The 18,949-nt window shown below is 39.5% G+C and overlaps 1 protein-coding gene across 2 annotated transcripts in view; it reads left to right on the top strand.

The window, feature by feature from the left end:
* The window catches only part of SLC12A5 (solute carrier family 12 member 5), a 123,864-nt gene that overhangs the window by 92,905 nt on the left and 12,010 nt on the right, over positions 1 to 18,949 (top strand). For both annotated transcript variants that reach the window (XM_075349749.1, XM_075349750.1), the window contains exons 13-23: positions 433 to 551; positions 698 to 796; positions 2,558 to 2,677; positions 3,247 to 3,351; positions 3,441 to 3,609; positions 3,703 to 3,898; positions 4,006 to 4,175; positions 5,697 to 5,828; positions 8,838 to 8,945; positions 9,161 to 9,283; positions 9,366 to 9,544. In XM_075349749.1, the coding sequence (XP_075205864.1) occupies positions 433 to 551; positions 698 to 796; positions 2,558 to 2,677; positions 3,247 to 3,351; positions 3,441 to 3,609; positions 3,703 to 3,898; positions 4,006 to 4,175; positions 5,697 to 5,828; positions 8,838 to 8,945; positions 9,161 to 9,283; positions 9,366 to 9,544 (1,520 nt within the window). The remainder of the gene's footprint in view (positions 1 to 432; positions 552 to 697; positions 797 to 2,557; positions 2,678 to 3,246; positions 3,352 to 3,440; positions 3,610 to 3,702; positions 3,899 to 4,005; positions 4,176 to 5,696; positions 5,829 to 8,837; positions 8,946 to 9,160; positions 9,284 to 9,365; positions 9,545 to 18,949) is intronic.

Genomic DNA, 18,949 nt, shown 5'->3' with positions numbered 1-18,949 from the left:
CCTTCTTGCCTCACAGGTTATGAAACTCCTCACTGTACATGGCCGATTCCTTTGATGTAAAGTCCAGGTAATATTGGTAGCTCATAGATACAATATGGACTCCAGATATCCCTTATGATACATACATTGTCCATGTTGGTTTCCAACAGACAGAAAAAATAAAAACTTATTGCTCTTGGAAAAAGGGGATGAAAAAACAAAACCAGATAAATTGCCTGGTCAGCATCAATAGGTTATTTTCTAATAACACATTCTGTTTAAGTTAGTGGAGCAAATGGTATGTCTGCTTTATTTTTAAGTTACTGTAATAGCTTCATTTCATATTTGTAAGTTTCTTCTTACTTGAATGTCAAGATGGTGATTTTTATCATTTGTATTTTAAAATTCAGTATATAGTGTTGATCCATCTTTGTACATTTATTATCTACATAGGTTTTTGGACATGGAAAGGCTAATGGAGAACCAACATGGGCTTTGTTGTTGACAGCCTGCATCTGTGAGATTGGCATCCTTATAGCATCTTTGGATGAAGTTGCTCCAATTCTTTCTATGTATGTTTATTGTATATTAGTCTTTTGCGATACATTTTCAACTTATATCTCAGTTTTTGTTTTTTATCTCCATCACGCTCAACTTTGTATTTTTCTGTGACTGCTTCTTTCTATTTGTTGACTTTTCTTCTTTACTGCACCTGCAGGTTTTTCTTGATGTGTTACATGTTTGTTAACTTGGCATGCGCAGTTCAGACATTACTCAGGACTCCCAACTGGAGGCCTCGCTTCAAATATTATCACTGGTGAGTGTGAAGGCCTTGAATACAGGACATTGAGTAGTTGGTTTCACAGAATGCTCATATCGGAGAAATATATCTTTTAACAAATATTCTTCTCAAAATGTAAAAAAGCCCTTTAGAATAACTTGAATGAATTTTTATTCAAAAAATGTAATTTACATGTTACTGATTTTCTTTCCAGTTACTTGTGAAGGTTGTCATCCCTTCTCCACAAATAAGTTGTTGCTCTTGGGAGAGTACTTTTCCTTATTTAAAAGATCTAGCTTGTATGTAGACCAATTTACCCCAGGAAAAAAAAACTCTGACCCTCCAATATAAATCAGATTACCTCTATTTATTACACATACTAATAATTTTCATACAGCAGAACCCCCAACCTTCCAGACCATTTTTCAGTGTAATTTTGTGTGGTTATTTTGAACACTTTTCACTGTACTTCACATCAAACATCTGTCTGGAGACAACTGTCGAGAACAAGCATCCCCTAGACCTGCATTATCAGTATTTAATCCAGCCAACTTGTACCCTGCTAAAGCTTAAAACCTCAAGACAGCTTTTTCTAGGGTGTCAGGTTTGTTTCTCTCTCTCTGTATGACAGCTAATTTGCATAATAATGCAGGAACAATTATTATCTTGAGACTAGGAGTCTAGAGGAATAGGTAAGCCCACAGACTCTAGCACTTCTTAAAAGAAAGCCTTCATCAGAAAATGACATTCTGTAAATTTCGTTTTTCTGTTACACAATTTTTTTTAAGACTTTTTTTTAGACTCATGCTTCCTAACCGTTCAGGAACAGCTTTCAGCAGACTCCATATTATCAGAGGTAGCATCCCAATGACAGTTAACACCAGTATATACAGCTGATAGCACAGTATCCATCATTCACAATAGGTGCTGTCACAGCTGACTCTGCTCCCCATCCCTTCACAATGACCTATGCACACACTCAGATGTTTCAATACAAAAGATAGAGACAGAGTCTGTTCATTGTGGCCACATACATGTGTTGCAGAAATGAAGAGAGACGGCCGGGCACCGCAGACTCAGGTGCGTAGTCACAAGTATATGGTTCACATAGATATTGGATCTCCAGCATACTCCAGTGGTGCTCAGCCAGAACACAGAAATCCAGTAAAATCTCTAAGGCAGGAAAAACTGCACTTCACAGTGGAGCAGTTGCAAATTTTTAATGTGCAATAGTAAGCACAGTTACATTGATGGGGAGGGAGGGGTGCAGGTACGCCGGACAACGGCCATTTCGCATGTAACAGGTGCTTCCACAGGTCCGAATTCAGACCTGTGGAAGCACCTGTTATGGTGCGAAACGGCTGTCGTCTGCACCCCTCCCTCCCCATCAATGTTGTAACTATGCTTACTATTGCGCATTAAAAATTTGCAAATGCTCCACTGTGAAGTGCCGCTTTTCCTGACTTAAAGATTTTACGTACATGTGTTGTTTCTTAAACATTTCCTGCTTTAGAGTCTAAAACCCAAGTGATCAGTATAAAAATAGCAAGATTTTAAATTTTAATATTGATATGGAAACAAAAAACCATTGCCAAAAAGAGATTTAACACAAAAACCTGATTTAAACATGAGGTAATTTGCTTATGGCCAGATGCAAAGTTTAATTTTAGAGAAGACTGTGGTTTTTTTCCTATTATGAAAGAGATTTATAATCTCCTTCATGCATTTGTCTCCAGATAAGCTGGTTTTAAGGAATGCCCCTTACAATACAAATAAACATATTTTCTCGGTTTTCAGGACTCTTTCATTCCTTGGAATGAGCCTTTGCCTGTCTTTGATGTTTCTCTGCTCCTGGTATTATGCCCTTGTGGCCATGCTGATTGCTGGTCTTATCTACAAATATATTGAGTACCGTGGGTGAGTGTAAATACAATGACTGTTCAACAAGATAGCTAATCATCGTGTTGCTGTGCAGAAGTAGACTACTTATTGGTAATGTTTACTTTTTTTTCCCCAGTGTTATATTTCCAGTTACTATAAAAACAAGTTCACTCCTTGGATATTTTAACTGAATGGGCCAAGATCAAACTTTCTAAGTCATTCTAGGACATTAACATTGTTGATTTTATATATTTTTTTTCTTCTGGAACTTTGTTTGATTATTAGTGAGAAATGACCTGGATCTGAACCAATAACTGCATGTATTACATCTGTTCAATAATAATGAAATCATAATTGAATGCATCCAAGGATAATGAATACTTTTTATATGCACTGTACTTTTGGAACTATGGCTGTTGTTTAGCTGTTAAACCATGTTAAGTACAATGGTATGTTTTATTCTCTAATTAAGCATATTTGATATCAGGATAAAAGCATTTCAGTTTGTTATACTGCATATTAGTTGTAATTTATGGAATGTTTCTGGTAATAGACTAAATTGAGTATTCCATTATTTATTGTACCATATTTCTATATATATACAGGGCTGAAAAGGAATGGGGGGATGGTATTCGTGGTCTGTCACTCAGTGCTGCTCGATATGCTCTTCTAAGATTGGAGGAAGGCCCACCACATACCAAAAATTGGAGGTATATATTTAGTTATTAGTAATTTCTTATACAGCACCTTTCTCCTCTAACTCATTTGAGAATTGAGTCTGTCTTTTTTCCCCCCGCAGACCTCAGTTGCTTGTTCTAGTTCGAGTGGATCAAGACCAAAATGTTGTTCATCCTCAGCTTCTTTCTTTAACTAATCAATTAAAAGCAGGTAAAGGACTTACCATTGTTGGCTCTGTGTTAGAAGGGACATACTTAGAGAACCATCCCCAATCTCAACGTGCTGAAGAGGTAAGTGGCATGTATTTTTTTTTTTTTACACTGCAGACAGTGTCAAACATTTTTCCAAGATTTATCTTTTCTATCTTGTCAATTTTATTTCAGTCTATACACAGGCTTATGGAAGCTGAAAAGGTGAAGGGTTTCTGCCAGGTAGTTATTTCTTCCAATATTCGAGATGGAATTTCTCATTTAATTCAGTCTAGTGGCCTTGGAGGGCTGCAGCATAACACTGTCCTTGTTGGATGGCCACGTAATTGGAGACAGAAGGAAGATCATCAGACATGGAGAAATTTCATTGGTATTACCTTTTGTTTTAAATATGTTCGCTATATTACAAATTGTTTTTTTTAATTTAATCTGTAAATCTCATAATTTGTTATGTCCTTTAATTCATTATCTTTCCAGAACTTGTGAGGGAAACAACTGCTGCTCATTTAGCTTTAATTGCAACCAAAAATGTGGCAATGTTCCCTGGAAACCAGGAAAGATTTTCTGAAGGAAATATTGATGTTTGGTGGGTTGTCCATGATGGTGGTATGCTGATGCTTTTGCCATTCCTTCTGCGTCACCACAAGGTAAACAACTGAGAAGAGCTATGCTATTGGCATAATGGAAAGTTTGAGGAACAACGTAAAAACCCAAGTGTTTTTTCATATTTTTTTTTCTTTTAATCAAGCCATGTATCAGAATGTTATTTTTAGACAAGACATTCATCTTACCTTTGTGCTGTAATCAAATGTAATTGCATAATTACCCATAACTGTCAAGATACCAGTGTTCAAGGAACCTTAAAAATTGCTGAAAGCAGCAATTGAATCAGTTGCAACTGACAAAGCATCCATTTCTGGAAGTTTTAATAAATTCCCCCACATTTGCTTACAATCACGTAGTAATTTAAATGTTTATTATATTGTTTTCGAGAAATAAATGTATTGATTATAACTTAACTGTATTTGTAAAACAATCATGAAGACAATGGAATCAAGACATGCCAAATTGCAAATCACAAAGGTTAATTTTCGGTTTCAAAACAAACAGAAAATAGGTTTTTGAGTTTTAGGATACAATATTATGATTTACAATATGTAATTTAAAACAGAACAAAGCCTTTTAGATTTTTATGCATTACAGCTACATTTATGAACACTTCTTACTGGTATACAAACCCTCTTCTTAGGGAAATTCAGTACGGTGGTTTTGAAAGCAAATACAAAAAAAAAACACAACTCTTTATTCAGTTGTATTATAACTAGACAAGTTTATTTGTGGAATTATGTTTTGGTCCGTTGGATCAGGCTTACCAGGGATCTTGTCCAGCTTAAATTCTTATTTTTATTTTCCAGCTTCCAATATCTATTCCTTCTTTTCCAATTATGCTTGTAAGGGCAACATCACAGAGTTTTCTTTTGCTAATGAGACAATGAAACTGATTTTTAGAGTATGATATTTATTTGAATCTGGTAACTCAGGATGTGTTTCCTGCCCTTATTGGATCACGGTTTCCCTTTTCTCCCAAGACAGTAGCAGATAGTCTTGTAGGTGCAACTTAAACCATGGTTAATCGGTGGATTTCCTGATGAAGAAGTGAGGACACACTTCGAAACGCATAGAAATAAAATCACCTATACTTTACTCAGCACTTTGGATGTTCGTCATTCTAGCGCAGAAGAGTTCCACATTTTCTTTTGTTCCTGAGTTAAATCATGGCATTTCCATTTTGCAAAAACATCAAGACATTAGATTATTCATCTAATTTAGTGTATTTTTTTAATCTATATTAGATATTTAGTAATGCTAGTGCAAGAAAAACAATTTACCTGCTTTATTAAACAGGATAAAGCATTAACTCTATAAATGACAATATTTCTAAGAACTTTGACATTACCGATGCTGAAAATGGGGCTTTTCCATTACATCAATATTAAGCTCAAAGCATGGAAATTTGTACATGTTCATAGTCAATTCAGATTATACATAAATATTTGTTTATACTAGTTAGATGATGATAATATCACAGATCAGTAAACATAAGTATAACTAAGATAGCTTTTTAATAATTTCACACAATTAATTTCCATGCAATCTTATCTACTAAGGTTTGGAGGAGATGTACAATGCGGATTTTCACAGTGGCGCAAATGGATGACAACAGTATCCAGATGAAAAAGGATTTAACCACCTTCTTATACCACCTAAGAATTAATGCAGAAGTTGAAGTAGTAGAAATGGTAAGTTATCATGACTTATGCTCTAAATAAATACAATTGTAGAATTAAGCATGGGAGACTTAGAAGTTTGATTCCATAATTCATCCTTTTTAACAAATTAAGTTGCAAAATATATAATCTTTATATTTTGTAAGCATTTAGGAATCATTCTCATATGAAACTACTGTAGAACTACTTGGACTCACTAAAACTGACCAAATACATAAGAACTTTTCTTCTTCCGACTTTTCTCTAACATGGCTATAAACATACATGGTTATTTCAATGGGAACATCCAATAAGTCCAATCTATTTGGGTGACCTTAATTTAATGCAGGAATGTCAAAATCAAATACAAAGAGGGCCAAAATTAAAAAATTGGACAAAGTGGAAGGCCAACCTAGCCACATTGTCCTCCGTACAGAATAATGGGACCCAAATAGTCCTCCATACAGAATAATGTGCTCTACAAAGCCCTCAATACAGAATAATGGGCCCTATAATCTTACATACAGGATTATAGCCCCTCATAGTCCTCCATAGAATAATATGCCCTACATACTGAGTAATGTGCCTCACATTGTCCTCCAAACAGAATAATGGGCCCCACATAATCTTCCATGTAGAAAAATGGGCCCCACATAGTACTACATACAAAATAATGGGACCAACATAGTCCAAAATACAGATTAATAGGCACCACATAGGCTTCCAAACAAAAAATGGGACCCACATAGACCTCTAAAAAAAAAAATAATGTGCTGCACATAGTCCTCCAAACAGAATAATGTGCCCCACATGGCCTTCCATACAGATTAATGGGCTCCAAAGAGTTCTACATACAGAGTAATAGGTCCATATAGTCCTCTAAGCAGAATAATGGACCCCACATAGCCCTCCATACAGAATAATGGGCCCCACATGGTCTTCCATACAGATTAATGGGCTCCAAAGAGTTCTACATACAGAGTAATAGGTACATATAGTCCTCTAAGCAGAATAATGGACCCCACATAGCCCTCCATACAGAATAATGGGCCCCACATGGTCCTCCATACAGAATTATGGGCCCCACATGGTCCTCCATACAGAATTATGGGCCCCACATAGTCCTCTATACAGAATAAGCCCTCATAGTCCCGCAAAGAGATTAGTATCACGGGCCAAATAAAGTTGGCCCAAGGGCTAGATTTGGCTCACGGGCCAAAGTTTGACAGATGTGATCTAATGTGAATGGCCAGCAAAAGTCAGGACATTGTAGGTAACAAGTTTGTTTTCTGCTAATTTTTACTGACTTCTTGTTTAAAACAAAATATAAATGAACAAGCTTTAAATTAAAATCTAATCCTATTAGATTTAACTTTTACTGGCTATTTAACCGATTGACAGATCCTGATACAGTTCTCTTATTTTCTCAAAAAATTGAATCTCCGACATAACTAGAGACTACAGGTGATTTTATTTTTTTTACATTAATCAATAGTTGACAAGGAAATAAGACATTTTAGATAGCCATATTTTCTAGAATAAGATATCCTTTCTCCTGCCTGACTGTTCATTCACTCTTAGTCTTTGTGCGCACTGGAAAATGGAATTTTCTCAAGAAAATTCCGCAGGCATTGAAAGATTACCGCACCCACGGTAAAAAACCGCGGCAAACCGCACCCGAAAACAGATAGAAGAATAGATAGATAGAGTCCCTGTGAGCACACGCTACATTTCTCATGGTCGGCAGTGTGTTCACATTACCGGCCGTGGGACATGCCCTGTAATTACCTCTCTGCAGTCTGTCTCGCTGCAAGGCTGCATTCAGCGCTGTGTATCAGTCGCGGCTGGATGTAAGCATCGCAGGACGTGGATTACGCCGGAGCTGTGTGTTTCGGGGGGTTAATAAAATGGTGAACCAGGAGCTTTTTTGTGTTTTATTTAAAATAAAGGATTTTTCGGTGTGTGTGTTTTTTCACTTTACTTACGGGTTGATCAGGTCAGCTGTCTCATAGACGCTGCCATGATCAAGCCTGGACTTAGTGGCGGCGATCCGCCGCCATTAACTCCTTACATTACCTTGATTGCCACCGCATCACGGCAACAAGAAGAGCTGGGGACACTCCGGTACTGCCGCATAATGCATGTGACAGTCCCGGGGCAGCTGCGGCTGATATTCTCGGCTGCGGGAGGGGGGAAGGAGGCGGGGGACATTAACCCTGCCCCTCGCCCTCCCCAGCCTGAGAATACCAGGCCGCCGCTGTGTGCTTACCTGGACGGTAAAAATACGGCGGAGCCCACGTGTTTTGTTTTTTATATTTCCGTTTGCTTTCTATGTGTATTCTATATGTCTGTGATGTCTGTGTGTGTCTGTGATGTGTGTGTGTTTACTCTGCTCCGCTTCCTCTTCCTGGCATAATGACATCACTTCCCTGCAAACTGCAGGCAGCAATGTACATTACCGCAGGTAAACCGCGAAATACCGGAGGGAATAACGCAGGAAAACGCAATGAACCGCACAGAATTTGCTGCCTGCGTTATTCCCTGCGGGATTTCACGATTACATGGCAGTCAATGGAGTGAAATCCCGCAGCGACATGCGGAAAAGAAGTGACATGCAATTGTTTTTGCTGCGGGAATCCTGCAGCAAAACATGCAGCTGTCAGATTCCGCATACTGCGCACAGCATTTTTTTTTTCCATAGGTTTTGCTGGTGATTCACTGCAGAGATGTTATGAACATTTTCTGCATCGAAACATGCAGCAAAACCGCAGGAAATCCGCGGGAAAAAACGGTAAGTGCGCACAGGGCCTTAATTCACTGGGTTTCATATCAGCGAGGTATGAGTGACAGTTGCTGTCCTTATATGTCTTTGGAAATGGAAAGGAATAGAGAGGAGCTAGAAGTAGACAAACTTTAGGTTTACCTGAAATTACAATTACACTTTAAAGAATGAAAAATAATTTTTACCTAACAAACCAATTCTCTTTCATATAATATAATTTATAATTTTCTTTCATTTTTTTTAACATTATTGTATTGTAGCATGACAGTGATATTTCAGCATACACATATGAAAAGACTCTAGTGATGGAACAGCGATCTCAAATTTTGAAGCAAATGCATTTGACAAAAACAGAACGGGAAAGGGAGGTAAATTGTCTATATATATATTTTTTTTAATCTAAATTACATGCAATGTTGGAATATGCAAACACAGTCATAATCCTTGTCTGAAAGGCTATATCAAATATTTAAAGCTTTAAAAACCTTTTTTTTAAATTGATGCATCAATGTTTTTCTAATCTTGTAAAACAGAATAAATGTCATAATAGTCCTACACTAATGTAGGTTCTTTTTTCATATAGATTCAGAGCATTACAGATGAATCACGTGGTTCAATAAGACGCAAAAACCCAACAAATTCCCGACTACATCTAAGTGTTCCAGAAGAGCAAGTGGGAGATTGTGAAGAAAAGGAGGAGGAAGAGGTGAAATTGGAATTAATTATCTCGAACCTTAAAATGTACCATTTTAAATTGTTACCTGACTGTTCATCTAATTTATATTCAGGTAAAACTAATACATGATGAAAATGCAACAAGTACACCGCAATCTCCGCCAGAGGAACCAGAAACTACTCAAGAAAAGGTGCACCTTACTTGGACAAAGGATAAGTTTACAGCAGACAAAAATAAAAGCAAAAGTCCTAGTACTCCCGAAGGAATAAGAGACTTTTTCAACATGAAACCGTAAGTAGGTTTTATATATGTAAAAAAAGATGAAGCTCTCCATTAGGCATATTTATAGTTGTACACTTTCTTCAGTGCAACAGCTCTTACACAGACTTCAATGTTACAGATTACAAACATTCAGTAGTCATGTGTAGCGATGAGCGGACCTGTGGAAGTTTGGGTTCGCCGGGACTTTAGATAAAGTTCACTTCGGGGGCCCGGGCTTGACCTAAACTTGATCCCGGAGCCTGAGCCCCATTTGCAGTCAATGATTGGGTAGTTTGGCTATCTGATGACAAATAGCCAGCCATAAACAGAGCAATTCCGAAGGGAAGGAGTATTTTTTTTTTCTTGGGGGGGGGGGACCACATCATCTGAAAATGTTTTTACCTCCAGTGAGAGCCATTCAGTGACTCCAAGCGGCTCTAACTGGGCCAAGCTCCAAGTGTACCCGAGCGCCCCGATGCTTGATTGAGTGGCTAGAAAACGTACAGCACCCAAACATGTACACTGATTTTTTTTTTTTTTAAAAGTTTGTGTTCGGTATGAAACCTGAACTTTACAGTTCAGGTTCACTCATCTCTAGTCATGTGTACTCTATAGCACCAGTGGCTTCATCTACTTTCTGTATGTTTGCGTGAGGAAACAGAGAGTGAAATAACTTAAGACAGCAGAATCAGATATATAGTTTGTAAGAGTCCTTTTTGGGTAATAAATCCTCTTGGTTGCTGCAATGCCTAGAGTGTAAAGTCTGCATGCAATGGCTTACTTTTGGCCAGGCAAAAGTTTATGGATTTGCCTGATAACTGTTGAAACCCACAAAAAGGCTGGTTAGCTGCATCAAAAACTATACGATTCCTAGTACCACCAGGAATTCCAGACCTCCAGCTACTATCAGGGACAGATGATTACGATTTATTAAGACACAGAAACTGAGGACACAGGATATCACCTAGAGAACTCATTAGGTTGAGAAGTATTGCATTACGGGAAAAAGGTAAAAGCATCAGATTCACGTCACCTCGGTAAATTATCTGTCTAGTTCTTGTCCCCATACTTCATGAAGTTGTAGCAACCCTGGGAGAGTTGTAATTATACATTTTAGAAATGGTATGTAAAGGTGAAGAAAGATAGAGGCATGTGTTCAAAGTCTGTGAGTTTACAGACACGTGTCTGTCTAAAAAAAAATGTACTAAAAAATAAAGAATAAGGAAAGTGGATATGTTGAAGTCTGGGAGAATTGTGGTGAAAGAACACAGGATTGTGTAAGTGATTACATGGAAAAATGCAGGTGTGGTAGAATAACCATCATTAAAATATAGTGACATGCGCACTCTGCTGGAAAGAAAAGGTTAACTATGATTGAGGTTAGTAGTAGGGATGCGCAAACACGAACTGTAAAGTTCAGGGTCCATACCGAACACATGGTGTTCGTGCACACGACCCCGAACACGAGCTTTCTGGGACGTTCGTGTTACAGTTCGGGTCCAGGGGCTGTTAAAAAAAAAAAAAAGCATGTTTTTAACCCCTTCACGACCTTGGACGGATCTATCCGTCATAGATCGTGTCCCGTTAAGCCCCGCCCCCTGCCGCGGGCAGGCGGCGTGGATCGGCACACATATCAGCTGTTTTCAACAGCTGACATGTGTGCCTGCTAGCCGCGGGTGGAATCGCTTCCACCCGCGGCCATTAACCCCTTAAATCTTGCTGCCAAAGTCTGGCAGCAAGATTTAAATGCGCGCGGCCATGTTTGTTACTTACCGCCGCCCCCACCGGAAGTCACGTGTGTTATCACGTGACTATCGGTGGTTGCCATCGTAGCACAGGGTCATGTGATGACGCCTGCTGCTATGATCTTTCACTTTCATTTTCCCTCGGCCGAGAGCAGAGGGAAAACCAAAGTGAGTGAATCTGCTGATTACAGCGGTATTGCTGTGATCAGCAGATAGCGATCAGCGATCGGATTGCTGATTGCTATAGCCCCCTAGGGGGACTAGTAAAATAAAAAAAAAAAGTAAAAAAAAAAGTTTTAAAAAATAAAAAAAAAAACAAAAAACCTAAAAGTTCAAATCACCCCCCTTTCCCCCCATTGAAAATTAAAGGGTTAAAAAATAAATAAATATACACATATTTGGTATCGCCGCGTTCAGAAATGCCCGATCTATCAAAATATAAAATCAATTATTCTGATTGGTAAACGGCGTAGTGGCAAAAAAATTCCAAACGCCAAAATTACGTTTTTTGGTCGCCGCAAGTTTTGCGCAAAATGCAATAACAGGCGATCAAAACGTAGCATCTGCGCAAAAATGGTACCATTATAAACGTCAGCTCGAGACGCAAAAAATAAGCCATCACTGAGCCATAGATCCCAAAAAATAAGAACTCTACGTGTTTCGGAAAATGGCGCAAAACGTGCGCCACTTTTATTGGACAAACTTGTGAATTTTTTTTAACCCCTTAGATACAAGTAAACCTATACATGTTTGGTGTCTACAAACTCGCACCGACCTGAGGCATCACACCCAGACATCAGTTTTACCATATAGTGAACACCGTGAATAAAATATCCCAAAAACTATTGTACGATCCCACTTTTTTTGCAATTTTTCCGCACTTGGAATTTTTTTGCCGTTTTCCAGTACACTATATGGTAAAACTTATGATTTCATTTAAAAGTACAACTCGTCCCGCAAAAAACAAGCCCTCATATGGCAAGATTGACGGAATAATAAAAAAGTTACGGCTCTTGGAAGAAAAGGAGCAAAAAACAAAAACGCAAAAACGGAAAGTGCCCGGGGGCTGAAGGGGTTAAAAAAACATTATGATCATACTTATGGGTCCAGCAACGTGTCCTGCAGACTTTGTCATCCAGTGCTTCTGCTTCCGCGTCCGTCTGATCATTGCTGTTCCCCCTGGTAAGCACCTCTGGCTAAAAGGACCTGCCGTGACCGTAACATCATACCTACGAGACCAGTCACGTGTGAATGTTGTATTACCTCATTGGCTACAGACTGGTCACGTGAGTATGATGTCATCAAAGGTCTGGTGCGCTGTGATGCGAGTGTCATTGCATCACAGCGCACAATCTCCTGACAGCAGCGGGTTAGCTGCATGTATTTCCATGCAGCTGAGGCGCTACTGTCGTGAGAGTGGGGTGATGCAATGCTAGACGCAAGTGCAATCATCCCCTCACTGTCAGCCTGCTCCATCGCTCTGTCCAGAGCGATGTAGCAGACCTGATATGGCTCTCTGTGCTTCTCACTATGTATAGACAATGTCTGTGTACAGTGATGAAGCAGAGTTGACAGTGCACTTTGCTTCTCACTATGTATAGACTGTGCACAGTGATGAAGCAGAGTTGACATTGCTGTCCAAGTGGAGTACGTCGGACTAAGGATTTTTTTTATAATAAAGATGGAGTCTCTAAATTTTGTTTTTGTTTTATTTCTAATAAAATTTTCTCTGTGTTGTTTTTTTACCTGTTTCCTAGAAATTCATGGTGGCCATGTCTAATTTGGCGTGATACCATGAATTTCGGGCTTAGTACCATCTGAGAATACAAAGCTATATTAACCCCTTTATTACCCAGCGAGCCACCGCTATCACGGCTGCTGGACGAGCCGGGTTTAGCGCCTGGAAATGGTGCTAAAAAAACAATGTGCCATTTCTAATTTCCAGAGGTGGCTGCGGGCTGCCGAGAATCCCAGCCCCCAGCTGCCTGGCTTTACCTGACTGGCGATCAAAATACGGCGGGAGCCCGCACATTTTTTTTTAAATTATTTTTTTAAATAAAACAAATTAATGGTCTTCCCTGTATTTTGATTGACAGCCAAGGTAAATCAGGCAGATGGGGGTGGCAGCCCCTAGTCGTCTGCTTTATCTGCGCTGAGAATCAAAAATACCGCGGAGCGCTACATCATATTCTTTAATGATTTATTTTGACAGTACTGTGATGGCAGGCAATCAAAATACAGGGAAGCCCATTTTTTTTTAGTTTTTTAAAAAAATAATTAAAAAAAATATGCGTGGGCTCCCGCTGCATGCTCTATTGCTAGCGAAGGGTAATCCAAGCAGCTACTGGCTGCTAACACCCACTGCTTGGTGTTACCTTCACTGGCAATGGAAAATCCATGGAAGCCTTTTTTTTAAGGTTTTTGCCAAAAAAGTAAAAAAAAAAAAAAAAAAAATTACATGGGCTTCGCCATATTCTTTTATGCTAGCCAGGTACAGCAGGAAGGTAGGGGCTACCCCCAACCCCCAGCTGCCTATTTGTACCCAGATGGGAATCAAAAATATAGGGAAGCCCTTTTTTTTTATTTCATGAATTTCATGAAATAATTAAAAAAAAAAACAAACGACATGGGCTTAGCCCAATTTTTGTGTCCAGCCAAGTACAACTAGGTATCTTAATAAAATTTTATTAGTTTTCGAGACATTCACTTTACAACTACATACAAATTACATCAACACAAAATTTTCCCCTCTAGCTATAAATGTTCCTATTATTTCCCTATATTTCTGGTCCTGCCTGTCCTGTGGGGGTCAGAACCCTATGGGGTCAATGACTGGTTGACTGGTGCCTCCTCTCCGCGGTGGATCACCCTGCCTATTTCTACCCTCTTGCTATCTACCAAGATTTTTGAGGGATAGATTATAGGCACCTGTGTAAATGGTTAGAAATTTGTGATTAAAGGATGTAGGATAAGGATATATCTTTTCACCAGTTAGAAATTATAGAATATGTCTAATCACATTAAAAGTGTAGTCCCACTAAACACGGACTGACCCAAATATGTTTCTCCCCACACTTTTGGGGTTCATCAGGGGTCTTAAAAACAAAGGCAACACAGTATATCCTAATGGGGGAGGAAGATGTCCTTTCTTTTTTTGAGAATGATTTTTTCCAAATCCTAATGTTGGTAGAGGTCTTAATAGCTTCTCTTCTCTCCCTTGTGTTTTCAAGTTATCCCTTTAAACTTGAAAGATATGGTGTTTATATAGCTGCAAGAATTAGCTTTTTTGAGATATTTCTTAGTTTTTCATTTCATTTTTCAAGGCACTTTCCTCTCCTCCCATTTATTCTAGGGGTTGTCCATTCTTGATTACTGATCCTTAAGGACTTGTGTATATTATTTCTGCAGTGGGGGCCGTAGCTTGTGGTTCCTCTTTTTTAAGGTTGCTTCCAGAAGTTAGGATTTTTCAGCACAGCTCAGACCAGGAGAAACGCTCATTTTCTGTTACAGGCAGCTCTCTGCTGGCTGTAACAGGAATTGAGTCATGACAGCGACAGGAGTCATCACATGGTTCTGTGTTACCATGGCAACCATCGGCTTCCCCATGATCACGTCACGGGGCTTCCGATGGCAGCGGGTAAGTGCACCCTACCCGCTGTGGACATTTAAATTGCTCTGTCACATTTTGACAGCGTGATCTAAGAGGTTACAGGCGCGGGTGAATCGCAGATCCACCTGCCCCTGTGAGGCACACGTCTACTGTAGAAAATCAGCAGACATGTGCAGTGATCACTGCATGCTCATCGCAGCAGCCGGCAGTGATAACCCCTTCATGATTTAGGACGTAGATACGTCCTTGGTCGTGAAGGGGTTAAAAACCAGCTCAAGACGCAAAAAATAAGCTGTCACTGAAACCCAAATCCCATAAAATTAGAACGCTACGGGTTTCAGAAAATAGTGAAAAAGGTTACTCATTTTTTGGACAAACTTCTCAATTTTTTTTTTCACCCCTTAGATAAAAGTAAAAGTATACATGTTTGATATCTACAAACTCGAACCAATGTGAGGCATCATACTGACACATCAGTTTTACCATAGTGAACGTGGTAAATAAAGACCTCAAAAACAATCTTTTTTTTTCGCAGAGAATCCACCTTAATTTGAATTCTAAAACAATTCTTTTATTCTAAACACCTTAAAATCACAAAACTATCCCACACTTCGACCAAATACACACAAACAAAACAAAAATGGACCCTATAAAGCCACAATATAAAAACTCTTTTTTCAAAGAGTCACTAAAAGATTTTTTTGGAGACTGTCTATAACGGGGCAGATAATCTAAATGCACCCTAGACCAAATCTGTCCGCTACCTGTCAATGGAGATATAACTTACGTTACACGCACCATAAGGTTCACATGGTGCCCCCATGCCATGACGGCTATCCCTCAGAAGCTGCCCCTAATCTCCCTCACTAGATTAGATTCGGGTAGATTAGATCAATAGATTCAAATAATAGTTCATAATAATAGTCACTTATCTTAGATGTGTGAGTACAGTAAATAAGGAAAAGCTGTGTGGATATAAAGGGTATAGTGAAACCAAACAAAGCCTTAACCCTTTCATCCCCGGGCGATTTTCTGTTTTTCATTGTTTTTTTTCCTTACCCTCTTCCGAGAGCAGTATCTTTATTTTTCCGTCAATTTTGCCATGTGACGGCTTGTTTTTTCAGGACGAATTGCACTTTTAAATGAAACAATAAGTTTTACCACATAGTATACTGGAAAATGGCAAAGAAATTTCAAGTGCGGAAACATTGCAAAAAAAAGTGCGATTGCATGATTGTTTTGTGGATATTTTATTCAGTGTTCACCATATCATGAAACTGTGTCCTTATAATGCCCCAGGTCAGACAAGTTCGTAGATGCCAAACATGTATAGGTTTACTTTTATCTAAGAGGTTAAAAAAATTCTGAAGTTTGTCCTCAAAAAGTGGTGCACTTTTGCACCATTTTACGTGACCTATAGGATTCTCATTTTTCAGGATCTATTCAGTAACTGCTTCTTTTTTTGCGTCTCGAGCTGACGTTTTTAATGGTACCGTTTTTGCGCAGATGCTATGTTTTGATGGCCTGTTATTGCATTTTGCGCAAAATTTGTGACCAAAAAATGGAATTTTGGCATTTGGACTTTTTTTTGCCACTACGCCGTTTGCTGATTAGATTGATTTTATACTTTGATAGATCAGGCATTTCTAAACGCGGTGATACCAAATGTGTGCATATTTTTAACCCTTTCATTATCAATGGGGCAAAAGGGGGGAGATTTGAACATTTAGGGTTTTTTGTTTTAAAACTTTATTATTTTACTAGTCCCCCCCCCCAGGGGACTATAAGGATCAGCAGTCCGATCGCTCATTTGTTTCTGTTGATCACAGCTACACAGCTGTGATCACCAGAAATGCTCATTTCTTGTAACAGAGGCTGCTCTGCTGGCTGTGATAGGAAGAGAGTCATGTGAGCTAGCGTCATCACATGACCCTGTGCTACCATGGCAAACATTGGCTGACCATGATCACTTCAAGGTGCTGCCAATAGAGACGGATAAGTGCACATTTACCGCTGCGGGCATTTAAATCGTGCTGTCAGTTTGACAGCGCAATTTAAAAAGTTAATAGTTGTGGGTGGATTGCGGATCCTGCAAGGCACATGTCAGCTGTTCAAATCAGCTGATGTGTACAGGAATTAAGAGGTTAATACAAAGTATATAGTACTCTCAGCAATTTCGCTTTCATGGGCTAAGACCAAAATGTCTACTTTTATCATTATAAATGTGTGGTTGTAAGCATTGTCCTAAAACCCTTAGAGCTATCATAAACATGAGCTTTGTATGATCCATTTTAGCAAGCTCACTTTTTGGAAAGTCAGTCTTATGAGCCATGTTGTAAAGGAACACTAGTAACACACATTTTATGTTTTTCCACTGCATTTAAGAAGTGGGACTCGTAGCAAAATATTTTATAGTATGTCAGATCAGAGATGCAGATAGCTGCATGTAGCCATGATGTATTGAATATCTAATACTTAAGAGAAGCGAGAGCCTTAGGATTCAAGAGACCAGCATAGACTGATCAGAGAATGTCACCTATGAAATTGGACACACCCAGAAGTCACTGTGGAGCATATAAAGCTATTGTCTGAAATGTGTTGGAGCCACATGTTAGTGAAAGATTTACACCTGTGTCTCTGGAGTATACAGTTCTTTCTCACTGAAGGAGACTTTAGTGAATTCAGTCATATGTAGGTATAATGAGCAGGATGGAAGCTTTTGAATAAATAATGCAGAGTTAGATTCCAAGGCCTACATGATGAGGAGAAATAGAGGTAGGGATCTCCGGGGGGGAAAAAAAAAAAAAGACTAGGAAAACAAACTGCAATAATAAAGCAGAATAAGTACTCCCATAGATTAGGGAAATACAAACACGGGACAATACGGCACCTTAAGTACCCAGGATCGGTCCAATAGCTAAGCAGGTAGGTAAAAGATGCATAGGAGCTTTTTGCTCTTGGAAGAGACACATGAATTCTTCTGTATTACGCAGTACAGGATGTTTTTCAAGAATGAAGCCAAATTGTATTCCTGTTGACAAAAAGCACTCTATCTTGTGCCTGTGGAGTGCAGCCTTAATGTAGTTAATACAGTGTGACTAAGGCCGGTTTCAGACGTCCATGTTTAATCAGTTACAAGTCACACCCATGGTTATGGTCATACGTGCATCGTACGTGTCACACGTGGGACATCTGTGTTTGCATACGTGTGACACGTACGAGTAAACACGTGTCTGTGTAATAAAAAGATATTCTATATTTACCTGTATCCTGCGCCGTTTTTTTCTACTCACTGCCTCCCACTCCTGACCGCCGCTTATTATATTCATTGATTATTCACGGAAGTCAGGACCTGGAAGCCGGAGCATCGGGGACATCGCTGGATACAACACCGCCGAGGCAAACACCGCTGAGACAGGTGAGTGTTCTGCAAGCACAGTGACATCCAGGAGGTCATTGGAGTTCCTAATGAACTCCGATGACATCCTGATGACACCCCCGCGACATCCGAACTACAGCTTCCCGGGTTCATCAGAGTTCATTGGGAACTGTGAGAAGTCCCTGCGATGTTCTGGCTTCCAGGTTCTCACTACACACACACGTATACACTGAGCACATATACACACATAGCAGACACACATGAATACACCGAGCACATACACATACATGCATTTATGCACTGAAAACACACACTCACTCACTCACCTGTCCCCAGCAATGTGGTCCCCGGCCCTGAAGTCCCCAGCGCTGTCCCGCTTTCAGCTCCACAGGGCAGGGAAAATAACATGAATGAGTATAATGAGGGACAGTCAGGAGCGGGAGGCAGCAGAGCCAAGGACAGCATAGCTGGATACAGGTAAATATAGAAAATATTATTAAAAAGACCCGTGTTTTCTCCGGTACGTGTCACACGGATCACAGTGTGCGTTCCGTGTGACACCCGTGCTGCCGTAGAAAAAACGGACATGTTTGCGTGTGTGTGTGGGGGGGTCACGAGGGGGTCACATGGTCTGTGTGAAATCACGGACGTGTAACAGCATATAACATGGGTACATGTGGCATCTGTTAAAACGGGATGTC

This window comes from Anomaloglossus baeobatrachus, chromosome 5 (genome assembly GCF_048569485.1).
Source record: "Anomaloglossus baeobatrachus isolate aAnoBae1 chromosome 5, aAnoBae1.hap1, whole genome shotgun sequence".
Taxonomy (NCBI): Eukaryota; Metazoa; Chordata; class Amphibia; order Anura; family Aromobatidae; genus Anomaloglossus; species Anomaloglossus baeobatrachus.
This window is presented reverse-complemented; position numbering and strand designations above follow the sequence as displayed.